Source organism: Oncorhynchus clarkii, chromosome 21, assembly GCF_045791955.1.
Source record: "Oncorhynchus clarkii lewisi isolate Uvic-CL-2024 chromosome 21, UVic_Ocla_1.0, whole genome shotgun sequence".
In the NCBI taxonomy this organism is placed as follows: domain Eukaryota; kingdom Metazoa; phylum Chordata; class Actinopteri; order Salmoniformes; family Salmonidae; genus Oncorhynchus; species Oncorhynchus clarkii.
In genome coordinates, this window is record NC_092167.1 from 10594879 (window position 1) to 10619525 (window position 24647).

Here is a 24647-nt window from a genome sequence, read left to right on the forward strand (position 1 = left end):
CTCACACAGATCAAACGGGTCGGCAGTCCTATTGCTATTCCCTGCCCACAAAGCACGTAGAGCACGTCAGACACGCTCCGTGAGAAATACCAGGCAGGGAGAGCATTTTGTTGTGTTGATCACGCTTCCTGTATTCTGAACCAGGCCATATGAGTCCAAACCAATGGCAGTGCTTTTCCTGCTGAGTGCAGCCTTGGGCACTTTGACCGAGTTGTGTCAGTTTGCATCATATCACTGTTGTTTATAGGTCAATGATTACTGTCGAGTTAAATAAAATAAAAAACTATTTACATCATTCACAATCTTATAAGTATAGGTATTTGCTATTACACTGAGTAACCAGATGGAAGTAAATAATTTGGAAATTGACGTCAGAGATAGGCTTGCCCGAATGGCTTTCCCATGCTTTCTTTCGCATACGATCGGGTTTCCCCTCGACTCTTTCCGCGTACCCAACCAAATCCCCGCCCCAATTTATTCCTGCGTTGTTTGGGGACAGTAGGAAGATGGCGGCGGCCCCGCTGTACTGTGTCTGCCGGCAGTCTTACGATGTGAGCCGGTTTATGATCGAATGCGACCTCTGTAACGACTGGTTTCATGGCAGGTATGGCGATGACACATTCCTTGACACATGCAATCGATTTAACCGACTAAACTAACAGCAGGTGCTTGGGAGTAAGCGAGGATTGTCATGCCGTTGTGACTGCTATTTGTGTGTAACGGGGTCTTCTCTGGTCTCACTCTATTGGCACCTCGGTCTAGCTAAACTTTACAAAATAGTAAACCGAGCCAGTGTGTTTTATTTCCATTATACATATTGTGAGTTAGTATTTTACTCTACTTATTGGGATATTAATAGTGTGTGTTGGAGGTTTGAACGTGATCTTAGCCGACAGCAGTTAGGCTAATTTCTTTTGACAAACGTTACTAGTTTGCTACCGTTAGCTAGCCAGCTAAACTTGTGTGTGACGAGTTGTCAATCTCAGTGATCAAAGCCAGCCCTTTAAACATTTGGTCTGTTGAAAGAAACCTATAGGCTTCGCCTATCCAATTGAGTTGAGAATAAACTTGCCTGGTAATCGAGTAAAGGCGTGGGTTCTGATTTTAATCCTTTACTATTGAGTTGGGTTAATGAGTTTGGTTAATGCTAGTCTGCTTAATCAGCCTCTAATATACAATAATTGTGTGTTACAGCCTGATTAATCAGACTATGTTGGTGCTTGTGACAGCCTGACCTGACCCTGGACTTTCCTAGTTGAGAATTTAGGCCACGCGCTTTTGTGAATTCGATTGAAATGGAACATCAATCTCTTGCACATTGGTGGCATCACTTCACTAGCCAAGTGACCTCTTGCACGATCAACATTTTTAGGGGTGAACTACACAAATCCTACTATTTGAGTTAGTGACCTCGTTTGTTAGTGGCCAAAAACCTAAGGTGAGAAAATATGATTGTTGTTATTTGTGGGCTTTTGATTGACAGCTCGAGGTTGTGGTATTTAAATCCCCCTTTCATCGAAAATGGGCACATGTGTTATACCCCTAGTGGAAGAAAGGAGTATTGAGGAGAATTAAAGACAACTAATATGACTACAATAGCAGTTTGCGTGTGTGGAAATTGCAAAGCTATTGCATAACTACACTCTGTAGACTGCCAAGAACTCAACGCCCAGAATGATGGGATGCCTGAGCCAGGGAAGACTCAGTCTGTCATGTGCCAAAAGAAGAGGAACAAACTTTGGCGCTTCCCCATTGACTAATAACACATGTACACACTGCTCTGCTCCAAAACCAGAGGGTTCTCTACCATTCTTTCCCATCAGGCTCGCCAGAAGGAAGTGGCATGCCTCTGGCTGTGGATGGTATGCAAACGTAGTGGAAAACAGAGAAGCTGCCATGCCTGCACCGGAATCCTGGTGCCCGCTTGTCGGCACATCACCATACTTCCCCAAGTGAGCCGGGGTTGTGTCTAGCTGCCTGGCCGGGAGGGCATCTATTTTCTCTCACCAGTGACTGAACCCTTGATACACCAGTATGGCTTACGGCTCCCAAACGGAACTAGGCAGAGGAGCCAACCAGAGTGTTCTGTGTTGTTTATAAGGTGTAGACTATGGACCAGGTAGGGGGCAGAAGACAGAAAGAATGCCCTGATAGTTTCCTAATGGCCTAACACACTGTACACTACAGGCATGTGCATAGGGCCTGTGCAGTGAAAGAGCCTCACATCCACTGAGCAGGCCTGTGCTGCGGATGGTTCTGCTGAGACTATGGAGATGGCACTCTGCTGAGACATTGCATTACGAATGACAACAAACCCTGTATGGCATCAGTGGCTCACGTTGCAGCCCACAGACCTGCGTCTCTTTCCAGGCTGCGTGGGTGTAACTCCCAGTTCATGTCTGGTTCTGGTAGAGTGTGTGGTAGTGGTGAGACAGCAGAGACTGGATGGGACATGGGAATGATTGATGGTCGCTCCACAGAGGCAGCTTCAATGTACCATCCAACATTATGTGCTACACTCTCAGCCAGGGGAAAAGACTGAAGAGAGATGGATGCTCTCCCCCTGTCCTCCTCCTTAATGTTGTGAGGGAATTTGAATTTGTGGGAGAGCTTGTTTTTTGTGTGTGTGTGTGTGTGTGTGTGACTCAGACCTCAGATGATGGTTAGTGTCATGTTTACATTCATTAGTGGGACTCTGTGGGGTCTTTGTCTCTGGGGTATGCCAATGACATTACTCTCAGATTGATCAATGCTGATTAGGAGGTCAACAGCATCATGTATTGATTTCCAGTCGTTTAGAGTCACGGTATATTAGTTGGTTCGCTTATGATGATGAAGCAAGGGCGAACTTGGCTTCAGACTTATTCTGCAGCTGATGGGGAGAATGGACCAATGTTTTGATCTCTTGGAAATACAATGAGGAGTTGAAAGTAGGATTTTACTAAGGATAACCACACTTAGCTGATTGCATTCCTTTTATCACTCTGACAGAAACCCTCTGAAAAGTAGCATGGCAAGTTGCATCACTGCCTGATTGACATCTACTTTGCCTACATATCATGCTTGAATATTAGAAGAGTCAGCTCTGCTGCACTAAGGACCAATCCAGTTTGTCAGGCAGGGTAATCATGCGTTGACAGTAGAGGTTGACCGATTATGATTTTTCAACACCGATACCGATTATTGGAGGACCAAAAAAAATCCGATACCGATTATTCGGCCGATTTTAAAATATAAAATAAATAAATAATAATAAAATAAAATTGAAACATTTATTTGTAATAATGACTATTACAACAATACTGAATTAACACTTATTTTAACTTAAATAATACATAAATAAAATCAATTTAGCCTCAAATAAATAATGAAACATGTCCAATTTGGTTTAAATATTGCAAAAACAAAGTGTTGGAGAAGAAAGTAAAAGTGCAATATGTGCCATGTAAGAAAGCTAACATTTCAGTTCCTTGCTCAGAAGGATATTCCCAGGTAAGAAGTTTTAGGTTGTAGTTATTATAGGAATTATAGGACTATTTCTCTCTATACCATTTGTATTTCATTAACCTTTGACTATTGGATGTTCTTATAGGCACTTTAGTATTGCCAGTGTAACATAGCTTCCGTCCCTCTCCTCGCTCCTCCCTGGGCTCAAACCAGGAACACATCGACAACAGCCACCCTCGAAGCAGCGTTACCCATGCAGAGCAAGGGGAACAACCACTCCAAGTCTCAGAGCGAGTGACGTTTGAAACGCTATTAACGCGCACCTCGCTAACTAGCTAGCCATTTCACATCGGTTACACCAGCCTAATCTCGGGAGTTGATAGGCTTGAAGTCATAAACAGCACAATGCTTGAAGCATTGCAAAGAGCTGCTGGCAAAACGCACAAAAGTGCTGTTTGAATGAATGCTTACGAGCCTGCTGCTGCCTACCACCGCTCAGTCAGACTGCTCTAACAAATCATAGACTTAGTTATAACATAATCAACACACAGAAATACGAGCCTTAGGTCATTAATATGGTCGAATCCAGAAACTATCATCTTGAAAACAAGACGTTTATTCTTTCAGTGAAATACGGAACCATTCTGTATTTTATCTAACGGGTGGCATCCATAAGTCTAAATATTCCTGTTACATTGCACAATCTTCAATGTTATGTCATAATTACGTAAAACTCTGGCAAATTAGGCGGCCCAAACTGTTGCATATACACTGACTCTGCGTGCAATGAACGCAAGAGAAGTGACACAATTTCACCTGGTTAATATTGCCTGCTAACCTGGATTTCTTTTAGCTAAATATGCAGGTTTAAAAATATATACTTCTGTGTATTGATTTTAAGGAAGGCATTGATGTTTATGGTTAGGTAGACATTGGAGCAACGACAGTCCTTTTTCGCAAACGCACACTGCATCGATTATATGCAACGCAGGACACGCTAGATAAACTAGTAATATCATCAACCATATGTAGTTATAACTAGTGATTATGATAAGTTTAATGCTAGCTAGCAACTTACCTTGACTTACTGCATTCGCGTAACAGGCAGGCTCCTCGTGGAGTGCAATGTAATCAGGTGGTTAGGGCGTTGGACTAGTTAACTGTAAGGTTGCAAGATTGAATCCCCGAGCTGACAAGGTAAAAATCTGTCGTTCTGCCCCTGAACAAGGCAGTTAACCCACCGTTCCTAGGCCGTCATTGAAAATAAGAATGTGTTCTTAACTTAAATAAAGATTAAATAAAGGTGTTAAAAAAAAAAAACGGCCAAACCGATTTCCGATTGTTATGAAAACTTGATATCGGCCCTAATTAATCGGCCATTCCGATTAATCGGTCGACCTCTAGTTGACAGATCTAGTGGGAGAGGCAGAGACTGAGGGTGTACTATGAAGGCCTAGGTGTATGGCCTAGGTGTATGAGGCTCACTAAAAGACGTAGGCCTATGTTGAGAGCATGTGTGAGAAGACACAAACCCAGTCCCCCACCGCCTTAGAAGAAACGACTCAGCTCAAGGCAATGCAACCTGCACCATAAACAATGAAGTTGTTCCACTCCTTCCCCGGGGGACTGCAATGTCCCATAAACAACAAAGCAGCAATCCTCTTTTGTTTTCCAGCTGCCTACAGAGAAGTACTTCTACCCTAAGCTGTCTGTAGAAGCTTAGTGATGTGGGTTAATGGTGGAGAGGTTGTTGTGTACGAAGGCCCTTCATCAGGGCATTGTACCCCATTGATATGATGGGTATCCTTTCCTTTTCTCAGTGAGGGTTCAAATGGTCTGATTTTATGCCCACTTGGATCCTAGTCTTTGGAAAGGCAGGAGTCAGGTGCCCTTTGGGTCTAAATGAACCCAGGCAGGTGTGTTTAACTGCCCTCACCCCTCCCCATCTCCCATCATCTCCCCCATTATCCATTAGCTATCTGCCAGTTCTCTAATATAGGCGGGTTGGAGCCCAATGCAGGGGGTTTATTAAGTGCTTAACGTAATGGCTGAGCCCGCCTACAACCCTTTGTGTGTCTCGGCTGATCATTGAGACACAATGAAGCCCTCACAGTACATAGACTAATGAATAACCCCAGTCACACAGGAAGGCGGGCAGCTCCACAACAGAGGATGTAGAGGGATAGGAGCTGATGGTGGTGGGAGAGTTGACAGCTCTCCTGATTCAGGACAGGATGTTTGACCCATAGAGATGGAGAACTCATCATGATATATAACCCATTTTAGCATGGACTTTGCCATTGAGGGCTTCCACCATTTTAAAGTAGTCAACTGGGTGTGGATTCCTATGAGTTGGGCGCAATCAGCCAATGAAAAAGAAGAAAGCCTCAATGGTGCTGCCCATGCTGTTACAGATTCTTTAATGGCACAGAGAAAAAGATGAGTCCTCAATTTATCTCTGTGGTTTGACCTCATGCTGCTAGGCTGGTGTCTGCCCACCCTTGGCAGGGGGCTGGCATTGTTTCTGGGAGAGTGGTGAGACAGTGACAGACACACACAGACCCATATTGGGCTTTATTTCCCCCAGGGCTGATGTCACTTGATTTATTACTATACACTAAATACCAAAGTTTTGTCTTCCACACAGCTCTTAAATTAAGCCAGATTTATAGTTTTGTTGTCTTCGATGGGGCAGCCTCAGTAGTTTTTAAAGAGTGAGTGTTACACAAGATGACCAGGCAGAGGAGGTGTAGGAGGTCAGCTTGGCTCGGCTCAATCCCACAGCCACACGCTCACTCTGTCGCGCTCGCTCTAGCATGTCCTAACCCGACAGACAGGCAGGAGAATTCATGTCAGGCTCGGGGTGACGTAATTGGCGCGGTGACTCATTCTAGTCTCCCCAGCAAGGCCATTGAGCAACCTCAGGACTCAGGAGCCAAGATTCCAGCCCACTGCTGCATTGTAGCTCATCTTGCCTGCTGACGTAGGAAGTGAGTGGAGGTGGACTGTGGAGGCCACTCTGTAGGGTTAGGACACTGAAGGAGTTTATAGCGTTGCATCTTCTGTAAATGTGGCCCTGAGTTTTTTCCGATGACCTGACCAGGAAAAATTCAGAATGCTGTGCCACTCGGGAGACCACTAAGGCACTGCATCGCAGTGCTAGAGGCTTTACTATAGATCCAGGTTCAATCCTGGGCTGTATCGCAGCTGGCCCAGACCAGGAGACCCATGAGGCGGTGCACAATTGTCCGGGTTAGGGGAGGGTTTGGACGGCCGGCCGGGATGTCCTTGTCCCATCGCGCTCTAGCGACTCCTGTGGCGGGCCGGGCACATACACGCTGACACAGTCGCCAGTTGGACAGTGTTTCCTCTGACACATTGGTGCGGCTGGCTTCCGGGTTAAGCGAGCTGTGTGTCAAGAAGCAGTGCGGCTTGGCAGGGTCGTGTTTCGGAGGACGCATGGCTCTCGACGTTCAACCACTCCTGAGTCCGTACGGGAGTTGCAGCGATGGGACAAGACTGTAACTACCAATTGGATACCACGAAAAAGGGGTAAAAAGTACCCAAGAAATGTTAAAATAAAAAAAATATATGACTCTTATCCCTACCTAAAATCAGGCGTAGTCTGATAGCTGCTGTCTATCAATATTCTGCTGAACAACAACACCATTGCTAAGGAGACTTAACAAGCAACAACACACCACCAGAGAAAGTTCAAGTGTGACGCTGTTTGCTGCTGGCCTTTGTTTCCCTTTACAATTTCCTGCAATTTCCACTCTGATCAACGCTGATAGTGGCTGGTGAGAACTGTGTCCACTCCTAGACAGGCCCTCTGTGAAAATAGTATCATTATCTGCTATTGAAACCTTTACTACGTCCTCACACAGCACCTAGCCTCCAGGTTAACTCCAGGAACCTGAGGGAGGGAGCTGGAACTTTAATGTCTGTCATTTACCACCCTAAGCAAGTCCCCAGTGTTTTCTGTTTTCACACTGAAAGGAATTCCACTGTTTGTCACTCCCAACTTCAGAGAGCAGGACCTCCAAACTCATTTAAATTTACCCACTGAAGACCAGTCACAGAGCAGGGAGATTTGAATGACAGGAAGACTGCAGGGCGGGGAAAAGGCGGAATTGCGTAAAGTTCATAGAGTTGTTTGCCATCTTCATGAACTCTCAAGCCTCTTAAACTAGCTACTAGAGAAACTCAGTTTGTTTGTATTTTTACAAGAGAACAGATTGTCACTATGAAGAAATAATCCCTTTGTGTTTTCTGCTACATAATATCCATGTCAGGGCAGCAAAAGATATTAGTCCACATCTGTCTCTTTATGCTCTTGTCAGCTGAAACTAAAGTTTAGCTTAGACGATTTATCTTTTTGTTTACTTGAGAAGAAGCTCTTTTAAAAGTGCTGTCTTAGATTCCTCCCATACCCCAGTGACACAAATGTTGCCTGCTGTTTTTCTCCCCCGTTCCATGCATCGGTGGGCATCCATGCATAATGGCAACACTCAGAGCCTATTCACAGGGTTCTGTGTGTTATTCAGCGTTCTCTTATGGAACAGAGCGTTGGTATGCACAAGAGGAATGTGTGTGTTGCTGCCTGTGGTCTGGCTGTTGTGGGGCGGTCGGGGGTTTGGTGGTGTAGGGGTTTGAGTGACGTCGACACTGTTGCAGTTCTGTGTGATACTGAGACAAACACATGGTTGAGCTAATGGGAAATGTCTGGCCCAGAGTGGTCTAGAGGTTATTGTTAGGGCCCAGGGAAAATCTCCTTGCCCTAACTAACTAATTCCTTGCCCGAACGCCACTGTCCCCCAGACAAGTAAAACTGATCGCCTCCCAACTTCAAGGTTGCTTGACTTTTCATACCTCTTAAAAAAAAATGGGGGACCAAAAGGTCACCTGAGGTCGTCTGCCACGTACACTACCCTGTAGTGTTTCTGGTTCTGTGTTTACCTCTAACCTCTCCCTGCTCCTCATACACAACACCACCCTGTAGTGTTTCTGGCTCTATGTTTACCTCTAACCTCTCCCTGCTCCTCATACACAACACCACTCTGTAGTATTTCTGGCTCTATGTTTACCTCTAACCTCTCCCTGCTCCTCATACACAACACCACTCTGTAGTGTTTCTGGCTCTATGTTTACCTCTAACCTCTCCCTGCTCCTCATACACAACACCACTCTGTAGTGTTTCTGGCTCTATGTTTACCTCTAACCTCTCTTTGGCCTCTCTCTGCTCCTCCTATACATCACTTTCCACAGCCACACAGACTGTCAGAACAGGGTGTCAGTTTAGCAAAACCATGATATATTTTCTGTCTCGTAAGTCTCAAGTCTGGTCCAACGGATGACCCAGTGAGAGAAACTTGTATGTGACCCCTTTTCCCAAAGTATTTCATGCAGTGGGCTGACTCTTTTGTGTACAAAACCCTCTCAAACCCTCAAACTCTCCAGAGCATGGGCCCTGAAACCATGGATGGAGATATCAGTGAGAGAGAGCCTGTTTCCACAACAGCTTCTCTGGTGTCTTCTGTCCCGTCAGTTGATTTATTGGATCTGAAAGTGAAAACACCATGGCGCTAGCCTGGTCCCAGATTTGTTTGTAGTGACTTGCCAACCTCTATGGTCAATGTGACGCCAAATATTGGGACCAGGCTATCATGGTCCTGTCTGTCTCTTTAACAGTTGAAGTCGGATGTTTACATGCACTTAGGTTGGAGTCATTAAAACATGTTTTTCAACCACTCCACAAATTTCTTGTTAACAAACTATAGTTTTGGCAAGTCGGTTAGGACATCTACTTTGTGCATGACACAAGTAATTTTTCCAACAATTGTTTACTGACAGATTATTTCACTTATAATTCACTGTATCACAATTCCAGTGGGTCAGAAGTTTACATACACTAAGTTGACTGTGCCTTTAAACAGCATGGAAAATTCCAGAAAATTATGTCAAGGCTTCTGATAGGCTAATTGACATCATTCAGGTCAATTGGAGGTGTACTTGTGGATGTATTTCAAGGCCTACCTTCAAACTCAGTGCCTCTTTGCTTGACATCATGGGAAAATCAAAATAAATCAGCCAAGACCTCAGAAAAAACATTGTAGGCCTCCACAAATCTGGTTCATCCTTGGGAGCAATTTCCAAATGCCTGAAGGTACCAGGTTCATCTGTACAAACAATAGTTCGCAAGTATAAACACCATGGGACCACGCAGCCGTCATACCGCTTGGGAAGGAGACGCGTTCTGTCTCCTAGAGATGAACGTACTTTGGTGCAAAAAGTGCAAATCAGTCCCAGAACAACAGCAAAGGACCTTGTGAAGATGCTGGAGAAAACAGGTACAAAAGTATCTATATCCACAGTAAAACAAGTCCTATATCGACAACCTGAAAGGCGACTCGGCAAGGAAGAAGCCACTGCTCCAAAACCGCCATTAAAAAAGCCAGATGACGGTTTTGCAACTGCACATGGGGACAAAGATCGTACTTTTTGGAGAAATGTCATCCGGTCTGATGAAACAAAAACAGAACTGTTTGGCCAGAATGGCATTGTTATGTTTGGAGGAAAAAGGGGGAGGCTTGCAAGCTGAAGAACACCATCCCAACCGTGAAGCACGGGGGTGGCAGCATCGTGTTGTGGGGGTGCAGGAGGGACTGGTGCACTTCACAAAATAGATGGCATCATGAGGCAGGACAATTATGTGGATATATTGAAGCAACATCTCAAGACATCAGTTAAGAAGTTAAAGCTTGGTTGCAAATGGACAATTTGAAATGGACACTACTTCCAAAGTTGAGGCAAAATGGCTTACGGACAACAACGTCAAGGTATTGGAGTGGCCATCACAAAGCCCTGACCTCAATCTGATAGAAAATTTGTGGGCAGAACTGAAAAAGCCTGCACAAGCAAAGAGGCCTACAAACCTGACTCAGTTACACCAGCTCTGTCAGGAGGAATGGGCCAAAATTCACCCAACTTATTGTGGGAAGCTTGCGGAAGGCTACCTGAAATGTTTGACCCAAGTGAAACAATTTATAGGCAATGCTACAAAATACTAATTGAATGGATCTAAACTTCTGACCCACTGGGAATGTGATGAAAAAAATAAAAGTTTAAATAAATAATTCTCTCCTATTATTCTGACATTTCACATTCTTAAAATAAAGTGGTGATCCTAACTGACCTAAAACAGGGATTAAATGTCAGGAATTGTGAAACGAAGTTTGAATGTATTTAAGGTGTAAACTTCCGACTTCAATTGTGTATATACTGACAGTAATGTGATGTCTCCTGTCTCCCCACAGCTGTGTCCAGGTGGAGGAGCACCATGCGGTGGATATTGACGTTTACCACTGTCCTAACTGTGAACCCCAACACGGACCCTCCTTGAGTCAGTATTCCAGTCTGTTTCTCTGTCTTCTCTTCCTCAATCGGTCTCTTTCCATCTCTTTTCTCTCCTATCTGTTTTTACTACCATCTCTCTTTATCTCTCTCTCTCTTTATCTCTCTCTATTTGTTCTGTCCCCCGTGCCTGTTCACTCTTCCTCTTTTTTTCCATCCCTCCCCCTCTCTCTCCCTTCATGGCTGATGGACTGTCCCCAGGAGAGCAGCATAGTCTCCAGTCTGATTTAGAGGAGCCTGACCCCTGAGAGCCCGGGGCCAGACATTAACAGGCTAATTGAATGGAGCTGTAATCTTTTGACTTAAATGGGTCCTAGCCCTCACCTTGGCCTCTCTGCTCGGGGATGAACGGGGAAAATATATTATCAAGACTAATGACTATCCATAATTCACAAGGCTCTGTTGGTTTAAGGGAAGAAAATTGAATACAGTAATAATTTGTCTCAGGTCTGTCACTGGCTATAGTTATCGTTTTCATGGCCAGTAAAGGCTGTGGCGTTTTGTGAGTCTGATGTTCTACGTTTCTCCTCTTGCAGTGAAAAAGCGCAACAACTGGCACAGGCATGACTACACCGAGCAGGACGATGGCACCAAACCAGTGCAGGCTGGCACCTCTGTGTTTGTCAAGGAACTCCAGAACAGGACCTTTGCCAGGTAGGAGCCCAGAACACCTACCACCGAGGACTCTGATGCCAAGCTAGACCCACTCTCACACCTGCACAGCAAACGCACGTTTCCTCAGCAGTCGTGTTTCTATGAACAAGACTGTGATCTTTGTTTTAGTCACAATACTTAACATGTATTATGTTCTTAATTTCTCTCATTGGGTATTTACATAGAGTTGAACATATCAACAGGAATTAGCCACTAACCATTGTCTCTGTGTGTGTGTGTTGCAGTGGGGATGAGATCCTGCAGTGGATGCCTGGGGAGCAGGTGACCCAGAGGTACCTGGAAAGTCACGGCTGGCAGTACCCCATCGCTGTGTCCAACATAGAGGGACTGGGACTCAGGCTGCCTCAACCATCCTTCTCTGTCAAAGATGTGGAGCAAGTTGTCGGTAAGGACATAGAGAGTGAGAGTGTATACTGTGTGTGTGGGGGGGGGGGGGGGGTCTTGTGGGCATGCTCAAGCACCCTGGGCTAGATTTTCTCTAAGTAAATAAGTGGGGTAGTAGGGCAGACATTTAGCATGTAGCACAACTAAGACTGATCACCAACCCGTCTACTGCACGGGATGATGGGACATATGTGACCTGCACCTATTAGCTTTTAATTATATTATATTTCAAAACAATGAATGCATTCTCTGTCAGATAATGAGCGCCTAACGTTGAGCGGACGCCATCTGTCCGTCAAACAGGTTGCCAGGTTCAGAGTGTTGCCAGGTTCAGAGGGTATTTAGCCCCTTTATCAATCATCTCCCAAAGGCTGAATAAGCCCTGCAGGAGGGGAGGGCAGGTCTTCCTCAGCCCCCAACATGACCACCTCTGCTCTCTATAGAATAGAAAGGCCTGGTACCACAAGGCTCCTATTACAAGCCCATTACTAACCCACAGCTATCTGGACTGACTGGATGCCCAACGCAACCCAAAGCTGCTTGTGTTTTATCATGGAAGTTCATATTCCACCCTCTGCCATGCTCCGTTGAGCATTAAGCTGCTCTGATGAGAAGCAGCACAGGTGTTGTGACTGGGTGGAGACAGAACACAAGCAGGATCAGGTTACCTACCTCCTTACAGTTGGGACACAATGGGGGCCTGGAACCTGCTGTCTCCTGGGGTTACCCAAGCCTAGACTATGGTCGGACAGCTTAGGATAAACCTCCTGGCATTTGTCACCTCCCAATACTTAATGTTGTTCCTCGTTGGGGTAGGTGAAGTTTTCAGTCTAAATATCATGTGAAAGGTTGGTGTCTGGAAGCACCCTACAGGGTCTAGCTGGAGTGAATGCCAGGTGTCGGTGCATTGCTTAAAACACAGGAATAGTTTGACCATGTGCTACCAGCCAATATAAAGGTGTAGTGTGGAGTATTTACTATGGTCTGTTTTGGACTTGTTGGCTGGTACTGACAGAACTCTCTCTGTTTGGCTAGCTACCCTAACTCCAGCTGTTCACTGTCATCAGACGCTGGCCAGCTGGACCCGCTGTGTGTGTGGTGTATAGGGGGTTGGGGAACATTAGGGGTGTGTGGGTTGGTGGTGGGAGGATCACACAAGCACCAGCTGTCCTGTCCCCACACTGCCGACAGGCCCCCGTTTCCGGGCCCTCTCTCTCCCCGGCTTTCACTGTGTCGTTTGATTCACTGCCTCCCAGCTGTGTGAGTGCTTGTGGGTTTTTACCCTCACACCCATTAAAGACAGTGGCCCCTTCCCCAGTCTCCACCTCTGGGACTCATATGGACTGGACAGATTGTCTGGCCCTCACCCCCCGCCCCCCACTCCATCCACTCCTATGGTGTATTGGCTGTGCCGGTATCTCCCTTAGGAGTTGCAAAGAGACATGGAAATGCCAGAGAGCTTCAGAGTTCCGATCCCCTCGCCCACTGACTCCCATTTAAAATGGTTATCCCTGGTGTCTGTCACTTCAGTAGGAATGGTCCTTTATCTTAACCAGATGTATTATATCTGGCTGAATGGTTAAACTGTTAAACTGTAGACACAAAATGATGGTGATTCCATGGGCAGACTGATACCACGTTTTGCTGTCTGCTCCACTATATGACGGCTTGGTCATCATTCTCTTGTCGTCCACAGGCGGTGACAAAGTCATTGACGTCATCGACGTGGCCAGGCAAGCAGACAGCAAGATGAAGCTGAAAGAGTTTATTAAGTATTACTACAAGCCTCATCGGCCCAAGGTGCTCAACGTTATCAGCCTGGAGTTCTCTGATACCAAGTAAGCTGTAATTTGGTTGTAATTCTAATAATCCATTGCTGACTCTCTCTCCATTTAAAATGTATCCATTTTAAATGAATGCTATTTACAAGACACGCAAACAGAAACCAAGAGCATCCACAGACTGCTGTCAAGTTCTTCATGATTCACAAGAGAAAAACAAGAATGAACACAAACATTCAACAATACATTATGTACAGCTCATGACAAAAGTGATCAAACTACTTATTATCAATGATATCATGATTTAGTACATTTCAGCACTTTTTACTGTGATTTTGACCCTCTTAAGTAGCCATACCCTATTACCGCTCACTCTCTCCCCCCCAGGATGGCAGATCAGGTGGTGGTACCTGACGTAGCTCAGAACATGTCCTGGGTGGAGAACTACTGGCCAGATGACTCCTTCTTCCCCAAGCCCTTTGTCCAGAAGTACTGCCTCATGGGGGTTAAGAACAGCTACACTGACTTCCACATCGACTTCGGCGGCACCTCTGTGTGGTACCACGTTCTCTGGGTGAGTGGGTGTTAGCCTAGTGTCCATGTAGGACATGTAACTATCAAATCCTAGCAGTGAACTGAGTGCAGTTTGGCAAGTCAATGAAATCAACTGTGTCCACAACATTATTTGGTGATAAATCGCTGGCCTGGCTCGCTCTTTGGCATTCCTCTCACCACTTGTAATGCGCGCTGACATTTAATCAAGTATGTTTGTACATGGGGGAGCTATTTAGAGCAATCTAGTCTGATTGGTACCCTGGAGGAAGTTCCAGGGGGAATTCTGTCCCCGCCGTGGTAATAAATGATCCCTCCAACGACAACAAAGTAACCAACCACTGCTAATCACAAACTGTGCTTTGTGTTCATGGTGACATCACCAGGCTGGCAGGCAAGCACTCTCCTTCGCTATAGAAGCAATGTGCAGCTCAGCTTGTGAAAAACAGGAAGAAAAAAATCCCCTTGTGTGAAAGTCAAACACATCTGTGTGTCTCTGAAATGAAACGTCTTTGCAGGCATCTGAGTGCTTCTAATTTTCTAGTCACATTCTGATGTTTTTTGGGTTAAAATGTTTATTTTTTAATGAACTCTCGTTAACTCCCTCTACTCTCTGTGTTTCCAGGGTGAGAAGATATTCTACATGATCAAGCCGACCCAGGTCAACCTTGCACTATACGAGGCATGGAGCTCCTCCCCCAACCAGAGTGAGGTGTTCTTCGGGGACAAGGTGGACAAGTGCTACAAGTGTGTCGTGCAGCAAGGAACCACGCTGCTCATCCCCACAGGTGTGTGTCACAGGAGGCTGGTGGTACCTTTAAGTGGGGAGGCCGGGCTCGTGGTAACGGTTGGAGCGGAACAGGTGGAATGGTATCAAATACATGGAAACCATGTGTTTGATACCATCCCATTTGCTCCATTCCAGACATTATGAGCAGTCCTCCCCTCAGCAGCCTCCACTGCCTTCTCTTGTAACAGGCCATGCGTTTAGTTTTCCTGAAGAGCTAAACAGCTTACATTAGGCTTGTGGTCCTGGAACGAAAGTGTAGATGAAGAGGTTAACACTGACGATGGAGACGGGCCCTGTGAGCGTGTGACACAGAAACCCCTCTGGAATTAGACAGTGTCCTTAAAATACCTTTTCCACTGTGTCCTTAAATACCTCTCTCACACGCCTGCTTTTGGTGATGTATAAATAGACTATCTGGTAGTCTTGTCTGCCCCTCTGTAGAGAAACCTGTCTATATCCTCAAAAAACAAAAACAGTCTAGTTTCCCAGGGTGCCTGCCTGGAAAATGACTCCCTTTTTTTAAACACTGATGACATGTCATTGCCAAGTGAATTTGGAAAATGAATCTTTGCTCAGCCACAGCCTAGACACACCCGTCTATATTGTCGTAACACAATAGGAAGTTCCCTAATGGAACAACAGCACCAGTAATGTTGTGAAAGCGACCATATTAGAAGCTCTTGGGCCTACTTTATCCTCAGCCAAGCCTCTGCTATAGCATGTGACTTGTAATTCACCTCTCACATTCCACCCCATGTCTTGATGACGTGACACGTCTAGAGAGCCGTGAACGGGCGACCGCAGTAAGCAGAACCTCATGGTTAACACATGCTCCTTGTTCTCCTCATTAACTCCAGATGGCTTTTAGAGGGGTTTCACTCATGTCCTTTAGTGATTTAACCCCATCTCACCATCTCTGTTGTCACCACAAGGATCCTTCCATAAGCTTACCTGATGGGGGGGGTCGTATTTCATTTGTAGATCACAGTGTTCCATGTTTTTTTTTGCCTGTGGAGATCACCTGAGGATGATGTAAAACTATACAGGATATGTCATCGGTTCAGAACAGCAATCGTGTGCAACTCAACAGACTTTTCACAAGTTCAGGGTATCCATACATTTCTGTGTCAATACTCCCATAGGAACAAGAAGGAAAACCCACACATGTTTTAAAATGCTCCCAAAGTTGTATACCTTGAGTAAAGGTTAAGACTAATCATGACCAGGGCTTCAGCTGTGTCTTTTCCAGGGGGTTAAGGGGGTGTGGAGAGGTGGGATAGAGATTTGGGGAGGGGGTAGAGCACAACATACTTGGCCGCTCAACCGCGGTAACCCCGTAACCGCGTCAGTGCCTGCAGTATCAGTGCTGCGTCACCGTCTCTGCTTTCTGTTCTCTCCGGAGGTATAAAGAGCCCTGCTTTATCTTGACCAGGTCAGGCAGGCCTGATATGACCCTGTATGTTTGTGTTGTCAGGTCAGTGTGTGTGTGTGTCGGTTTTTATCAGGTTGGTGTTTGTATGTCACATACCAGGTTTACATCCATCCTTTTTATGCCAGTAAAGTAGACGTCGGAGAGGGAATGTGACGACAGACCTGACAGAAATACATCATTTGTCTGTAAACTTTCCAATTGTCGTCAAAACAAAATACACTGGACAAGATGTCGATTTTTGTGTCGATAAAATGAACTATGCGATGGAACTGCCTTTGTGTGCATATATTGATATAATAACCATCATATTGAAGTAAACTTGGAGTCACGCGATGACATGGTGTGTGGTCCTCCCACTACGACTCATGAAACCATGCAGTTTATTAGGATACAACTTATGAACTTCACAGGGGGGTGAAAGTGCAAGGTGATGAGCTTGATGCTCCTTTCCAATGAATATCGAGGGTCTTATTCTGGTGACATGATGATCGATGCTTGGCTGCCGTTTGACGAATACAACACCTAGCCAGTGTCCATGTATTACCAGTCAGTGAGTCAAACATTGACTGTGTGTTTGTGTGTGCTGCCCTCTGCAGGATGGATCCATGCCGTCCTCACCTCTCAGGATTGCATGGCGTTCGGAGGCAACTTCCTCCACAACCTCAACATTGGCATGCAGCTCAGGTGTTACGAGATGGAGCGTCGTCTGAAGACTCCAGACCTCTTCAAGTTTCCCTACTTTGAGGCTATCTGCTGGTATGTGGCCAAGAACCTGCTGGAGACCCTGAAAGGTGAGTGAAGCTGTAAAATCCACATGATACTACAATATTTTTATTGGCTTTTTACATTTTATTTTGCATGCATCATAACAAATATAATGCCTTTGTTCTCTTTCTCAGAGTTGCGAGAAGACAACTGCCCGCCCCAGACCTACCTAGTGGAGGGAGTGAAATCTTTAATCAGTCCACTGAAAACCTGGCTGAAGAGAGAGGTGAGGGGCACAGAATGAAATGTGTAATTTTTCCATTGTATCTTTGGATGATGGTACTGGCTTCACCTTCTCTATTCTGCACCTGACTCTGTTGGCTGATGAATATCTAGACTGAATAGTTTATCTCCCAGCTGAGCTCTGATGATGGGGGGTTGGGAGGGGGGGGGGGGTCATAGTGGATTTCCTCGGATCTGATGACACTGTGCCAGTGGTGGAAACACAGCCTCTGTTCAACTCCACCTTAATTGTGTGTGTGGAACATTCTGACTGCAGGTTACGGAGCCCACCAGCGAGGTCCCGGACCATATCAGGCCCAACCGTCTCATTAAAGAGCTAACCAAGGAAATCCGCTACCTGGAGGTAAGGTCTGGGGTCACAGGGGATGGAGGGCCTGAGGAGCATCACCTTTGTGTAGGTGGAAGAGCACTCGATCTGAGGGGCTGGCTGTATGAGAAGTGCTTCAAATCCATCTTTCAGAATCATGCAGTATGTCACTGACGTGATGGATTTGTTGCACCTTATTTGTAACTGCCAATCTGTCTCTTGCGGCTTCCTTGTCCAGAGACGTAGATTAGATTTAAAGATTGAGGTTGTGTTCAAACCCCTCCCTCCTCTAATGGTGTTGTGTGTGTGTTCCAACAGGAAGACCAGGGCAGCAGTGGTGGCACCAACAAGCCAGTGAAATCTCAGGGAAGCGGTGGAGGCCAGTGTCTGGCCACGCGTTCCACGCTGGAGAGGGTGTGCCCGGCCCGTCAGGCGCGGCGGGCAGCCCGGAGGCTCCGGGAGCAGCAGGAGCAGGGCCCTAAGGTTCCCTCTAACCTGGAGATCCTGGAGCTGCACACCAGAGAGGTGCTCAGGAGGCTGGAGGTGGGCCCTCTGGAGGAGGTGAGAGGAGCAGGTCAAACTCCCACAACGTAAAACTAGAATGTCACACACTCTCTGGCATACGTCATGTTTAAATGCCTTGTTGTTATTATTGGAAATGATCATTAGATCAATCAATAAACCACATTTAGTATTTTCTGTGCATTACTCCTACAAAAAGCAATACTGTTCCCATACTAGACAAAGTAATACAATTCAATAGAAAAGTCTGATACCTGTGTTGAATGAGTCCTATAACTCTCTCTCTGTCTCTACCACAGGACCCTACCTTCTGTCCCCCGGTGCATGGGAAGTTCAACATGGTGTCCACCGCCTCTGCTGCTGCTGCTGAGAACCCAGACACACACCTGCGTCTCACGCTGCACAACGGACGGATCATCCGAGACGCGAGGAGACCAGGTAGTAGCACGGCTAGCAGCCCAGTGAAGGCGGGGAGTGAGAGGTCGTCCGTGGGCCAGCTGAAGAGCAGAGAAGAGATGAAGACGGAGTCAGACCAGGAACGGCAGCACAGCACTATGGGAGGAGAGGAGGAACCAGGACACCTCAGTAAGTCATGATGCTGAAGCAATTCACTATGTATGTATGTATGTATGTATGTATGTATGTATGTATGTATGTATGTATATACAGTCGTATGAAAAAGTTTGGGCACCCCTGACAATTTCCATGATTTCCATTTATAAATAATTGGGTGTTTGGATCAACAATTTAATTTTGATCTATCAAATAACTGATGGACACAGTAATATTTCAGTAGTGAAATTAGATTTATTGGATTAACAGAAAATGTGCAATATGCATCAAAACAAAATTAGACGGGTGCATAAATTTGGGCACCCCAATAGAAAAATCACATCAATATTTAGTAGAGCCTCCTTATGCTAATATAACAGCCTCTAGACGCTTCCCATAGCCTCGGAGTGTCTGGATTAAGGTATTTTGGACCATTCCTCCTTACAAAACATCTCCAGTCCAGTAAGGTTTGAGGGTTGCCGAGCATGGACAGCCCGCTTCAAATCATCCCACAAATTCTCAATGATATTCAGGTCTGGGGACTGGGATGGCCATTCCAGAACATTGTACTTGTTCCTCTGCATAATGCCCAGGTAGATTTTGAGCAGTGTTTTGGGTCGTTGTCTTGTTGAAATATCCAGCCCCGGCATAACTTTGACTGATTCTTCAACATTATTCCCAAGAATCTGCTGATATTGAGTGGAATCCATGCGACCCTCAACTTTAACAAGATTCCCAGTACCGGCACTGGCCCCACAGCCCCACAGCATGATGGAACCCCCACCTAATTTTACCTTGGGTAGCGTAGCAAGTGTTTTTCTTGGAACACTGTGTTCTTTTGCCACCATGCATAACATCCCTTGTTATGACCAAATAACTCATCATCAGTCCACAGCACCTTATTCCAAAATGAAGCTGGCTTGTCCAAATGTGCGTTTGCATACCTCAAGCGACTCTGTGGCGTGTGTGCAGAAAAGGCTTCTTCCAGATCACTCACCCATACAGCTTCTCCTTGTGCAAAGTGTGCTGAGTTGTTGAACGATGCACAGTGACACCATCTGCAGCAAGATGATGTTGTAGGTCTGTGGAGGTGGTCTGTGGGCTGTTTTTGACCGTTCTCACCATCCTTCGCCTCTCTGATATTTTACTTGGCCTGCCACTTCTGACCTTAACAAGAACTGTGCCTGTGGTCTTCCATTTCCTCACTATGTTCCTCACAGTGGACACTGACAGCTTAAATCTCTGCGATAGCTTTTTGTAGCCTTCCTCTAAACCATAATGTTGAACAACCTTTGTTTTCAGGTCATTTGAGAGTTGTTTTGAGGTCCCCGTGTTGCCACTCTTCAGGGGAGAGCCAAAGAGAACAACAACTTGCAATTGGCCACCTTAAATACCTTTTCTCATGATTGGATGCACTTGTCTATGAAGTTCAAGGCTTAATGAGCTCACCAAACCAATTGTGTGTTCCAATGAATCAGTGCTAAGTAGTTACAGGTATTCAAATCAACAGAATGAGAAGGGTGCCCACATTTTTGCATAGCATATTTTTCACATCTGATTTAATTTCATACAACTTAATATTGCTACACTAAAAATCTTTGTCTGGACAATACCCCAGTACTCAGCTTTTATTAGAAAATGAATGGCAAGCCACTGTGATCATTTTCTGTGACGACAGAGTAAATTATTATGCAGCCTCAGTGGGATGCCCAAACTTTTTAATACGACTGAATACATATATGTGTATGTGTTGTATGGTTTATAATCTGACTCAACTTTGTCAGTTTATTGACCTCATTGTCCCAGACACACCATGCTTTCTAAAGGGTTATGTTGTTGACACAGACTAGGTCTAGTAACCTGTTGACTTGGACACGGAGAGGGAATGGTTCCTACCATTATTTGTGGTTAATGATGTCTGTTTGCCTTCTCAGGGGGTATTGAGAGGGTTAAGACTGAACTCAGGGAAGAAGCCTCAGGACACTCCGACGTGTCGGACATGGACTCGGACAGTGATTCCAACACACAGGTAACTGATATTAACACGGTCTACCCCCACTGTGGTTTTGTCAGTGAGAACTTAACTCTGTTGTGTATCAACCCTCAACCAGTTTATTGTCTCTCTCCCTCTCTGCAGCAAAACACCTCTTCTGAGGAAGATTCAGGAAGCTCCCAGAGTGATGATGATGATGATGAGGAGAGGGGCTCATCCCAGAGGGCTGCGGGGCACACCATAGAGCTGGACCATACAGACCTGAACCTCCGGCACAAACACAAGCCACTCAAAAGGTGGGTGGTCTGACCCGCTGTGCGAGGGCGAGCTAAAACAGCTCCTGTTATTGGAATCACAAAAATGTTTTAGCAATTGAGTTATTTATTAAGGGATGATTTCTTGTAGAAATGTCTAAAAGTTCACGCCATCAGTTTAGTAATCTCATAACGATGAAGATGGAATTGAAACCGAAGCATGTGCCAATTATGCATACAAAGATTATATTTAGAACTTCCCTTTTGAGTGGTAAAGATGACCACAGTTGGCTTTTGTGGAGTCTGGCGCGGTGGCCTGTGATTGACTCTTCTGTGTCCCTGCAGAGAACGTCCTACCTCACCCAGCACAGAGGAGGCCATTCAAGGCATGCTGTCCATGGCTGGCCTGCTGTGCCCCTCCAAGCCAGACGAGGCCGCCACTTCCCAGGAGCCGTGGTGGTCCAGCCCGAGCCAAGGCTCGCCGGAGCGCCGAGAGCAGCACCAGCGTCGTGTGGCGGGGGACAAGAGCCCCATGGACAGCCAGGGCAACAGCAGCAGCGAGGCCTGGGACAATCGGGGGCCCCTCTCCCTTGGGGCCCCGAGCCAAGACGCCAGCCCAGAGGCCGACAACTACCAGTACTGTGATCCCTCAATGTCTCCCCCTCTCCACCCCTCCAAAAGACACGCCTCCAACTCCCCTCCCGTCAGCAACCAGGCCACGAAAGGTACGCAACCAACTATTTGATTCTTTCCATTTGTTTAGTAATTAGTTAATGTTCTCAGGGATTGGATGCTACTGTGACACAACTCTCTCTTTATTCAGCACGTCAGCCATTCATGTGGGGTTTGGGTTTTGTTTTTCAGGCAAGCGGCCCAAGAAAGGAATGGCCACGGCCAAGCAGAGACTGGGGAAGATTCTGAAGATGAACCGACACAATGGCGTCTTTGTATAGAGCTCTGAGGGCCACAGGCAAAGCTAAAGGAAGGGAACAGACCCCTGTCCTCACATCCAGATTATTCTGTACATTTAGTCGACACCTTTTTGTCCTGGAGAAATCACTGCCTGGGGAAAGGGCCCATCTGAGAGACTTGTTGTTGTCAGACACACAAACGAACAGGCTTACTGTGCATGCTTAGGACCACAGGGTATTGGATTCACATGAGCAAGCTACCAATCAAGCGCACAGCTTCACTGCAAGCACTCTAAAACGTAATGGAGAAGAAGGGGGGGGGGGAAGCATGTTGATTACTCAACTTCAGGGAAACTTAGAGAGTTCCAGTGGGCATTAACGTGCCGTGGGGAAGTGTTAGATGTCTGGATGAGGTAGGAATGAGGTCTACAGTACATCGCAACATTGAAGACAAATCTTCAGCCAATGTTAATGACGCACGTAAGCCAATGAAGGCTGCGTGATGTCCCACCATCTGCATCTCCCAGCGCTGCCTTCCTTGAATATCTGCAGCACTATGAACTGGATGAGACCCAGGACAAGATGGAAGTTGGGATAGACACGCTGGCTTTCCACAGACTGGCATTGACCCACCTGGCGCCGTGTCAGGGCTCTCTCTAGCAGGGTCCTTTTTGGCCCTGAGGGAAGAAAGTGCTAAAGCTAATTTTTTCAAAATGGTGCTTAATGTTTGTACGTCCTCCATGCTCCCAACTCCCCTTATCTCAATCACACCAGCAATAATGACGTTGAGGAGAGAAGTTTTGAGGCAGCACTCTCTTGGTTAGCATTCCCTGATACATTGTCATTCATCTATTTAAAGACGATTGCCGAATTTATCATTGCACTGTTTTTTTGGGGGATAAAAACCCATCAGGTTTAAAACAATGACATTTTAACCTGTCTGCATTAGTTCATAAGTTTCTCTATTTGAATTTCACATGCTTTAATGCTTGCTAGGTCATACGAAAGCCATACTACACTATATAGAATCAAAATGATTTTGCTGCCCTCTGATGGTCAAAGGGAGACTAACACAGAGTGCTGCCTCAATAAGAAATGTTTTATAGTGTAAGTTGTTTACTTGGTTGAAAAACAACTTGTACAATATCCTGATTAATTTATTTCAAGTTTTTTTTAAAAGTTATTTTAATGTTATTTTTTTATGGATTCTGAATTGTGTATTTATTAATTGAGAGGTGAATAATGATTTTATATTTTGGCCGTAAACCTCAAATTTTCTTGGAAAGGGGTTTATTTTTGTTCTCTCTTATGCTTATTGTATATGTGGACATTTTAGACTTCATGTGGTCATGGTATGTTGTGTAGGTCAGTAAGATAATTTCTAACTAAACTTTTTTTTCTCCACTTCTATTCTGTCCAAGTAGGGTTTCTTAACTTGATTTGAACCTATATCTCTTCTGGTTTCCAAAGGTTAGTGGGGTTGTGTGTTAAGAGAATTTGTAATACTGTGACTCCAAAAGGTTACCACTCCTATAGCCTACTTGACGTTGTCTAACAAATCTTTGGTGGTCCTTTTAATCAAGAAAAGTACATTTTGAAGGGGGGGGGGGGTTCCTATGATATGGTGCTGAAGTGAGTGTGTGATTTGATTTTGGAATTGTAGTTATTCACTCTCAGGGAATGATGCCACAGATATGACCTCTGATTTAATCACCAGCTACATTATGTCCACTACTAAGGCAAGTTCTTCCAACCAGACTCCTGTTCCACTTCTTTCTCATCCAACTAAACAGTTGTGCTTTTGAATTGACCAAGTTGAAGAAATCAACATGGTCATCATCTCTATTTGGAGATGACCATCTATGCTCAAGCTCTGCCTAGCTACTTAACAAGTTTAACTCTACATCCAAGACATTCAATTTTCCTTTTGACAGACCCCCCTCCCAAACACCACTTGTACGTGTTGAGCTAAATGCTTGTCCCGACATCCTTAGACACCCTCTCTCTAGTCTACAGAGTATTTCACTAAACGACATCGACTTACTTAGTCACCAAGTAACTTTAATAGCACCCTTTGAACAGTATCCGACTTGAAAGCTGTGCTATGATTTCAACTTGCAGTGCACCAAACCTTGGTGTAATTGTGGTCTATCGCTCAGCCCTTAATGAGATTTCACCTAATGACTAAGATCACACTACTTTCATGTCTTCCCCTCCACAGAATAGTGTTGAATCCAATTGCCAGACATTTCCACCTTAACTCTTATTGCATGTTGAAGTCCTCACCACTGTGTAATAATAAGCACAAGAGCTAGCCTGCAGGCAGGGTTTGTTATTAGCAGCCGTTCTCTCATTGTACAGTATTTACGGTAAACTCTTACATGCAAATTTATATGCATTTTTTTTCCATTAATGGCCATGTTTCTTCTCTGTGCATTAGTCCTTCAGATGGTTTGAACCATAAACACTGGCTTACTGTGACACTGTTACTTAATGCATTGACTGTTTCAGCATTTCAAAAGTGACCTGTAAATATAAAAATGAACTGATGCGGTTATTGTTTTTTTACAGGAAACGACTAGAACTAATTATACACATTCAAAAACAGTCATTGCGTTCCATATGT

The 24647-nt window shown here is 45.3% G+C and overlaps 1 protein-coding gene across 2 annotated transcripts; it reads left to right on the forward strand.

The window, feature by feature from the left end:
- The first annotated feature begins 475 nt into the window (after positions 1-475).
- LOC139378512 (lysine-specific demethylase 7B-like) lies at positions 476-24571 on the forward strand. Of its 2 annotated transcripts, none has more exons than XM_071120737.1 (16): positions 476-604; positions 10764-10849; positions 11397-11514; positions 11760-11920; positions 13616-13757; positions 14088-14274; positions 14878-15040; positions 17071-17265; positions 17374-17465; positions 17739-17825; positions 18108-18350; positions 18611-18896; positions 20798-20892; positions 21001-21152; positions 21456-21835; positions 21975-24571. In XM_071120737.1, the coding sequence occupies exons 1-16, from the start codon at positions 507-509 to the stop codon at positions 22061-22063; spliced, it is 2574 nt and encodes an 857-aa protein (XP_070976838.1). In that variant the 5' UTR covers positions 476-506; the 3' UTR covers positions 22064-24571. The 2 variants fall into 2 exon arrangements, with proteins under 2 accessions (XP_070976838.1, XP_070976837.1); XM_071120736.1 differs by having other exon boundaries at positions 483-604; positions 18108-18351; positions 18636-18896.
- Positions 24572-24647: the final 76 nt, after the last annotated feature.

Bases quoted from the DNA above. Each gene is read 5' to 3' on its own strand.
- LOC139378512 (XM_071120737.1), top strand. From the start codon at position 507: ATGGCGGCGGCCCCGCTGTACTGTGTCTGCCGGCAGTCTTACGATGTG. The intron at 17,266-17,373 runs GTGAGTGAAGCT...TCTCTTTCTCAG, and splicing joins CCTGCTGGAGACCCTGAAAG to AGTTGCGAGAAGACAACTGC. The intron at 18,897-20,797 runs GTAAGTCATGAT...TTGCCTTCTCAG, and splicing joins GGAGGAACCAGGACACCTCA to GGGGTATTGAGAGGGTTAAG.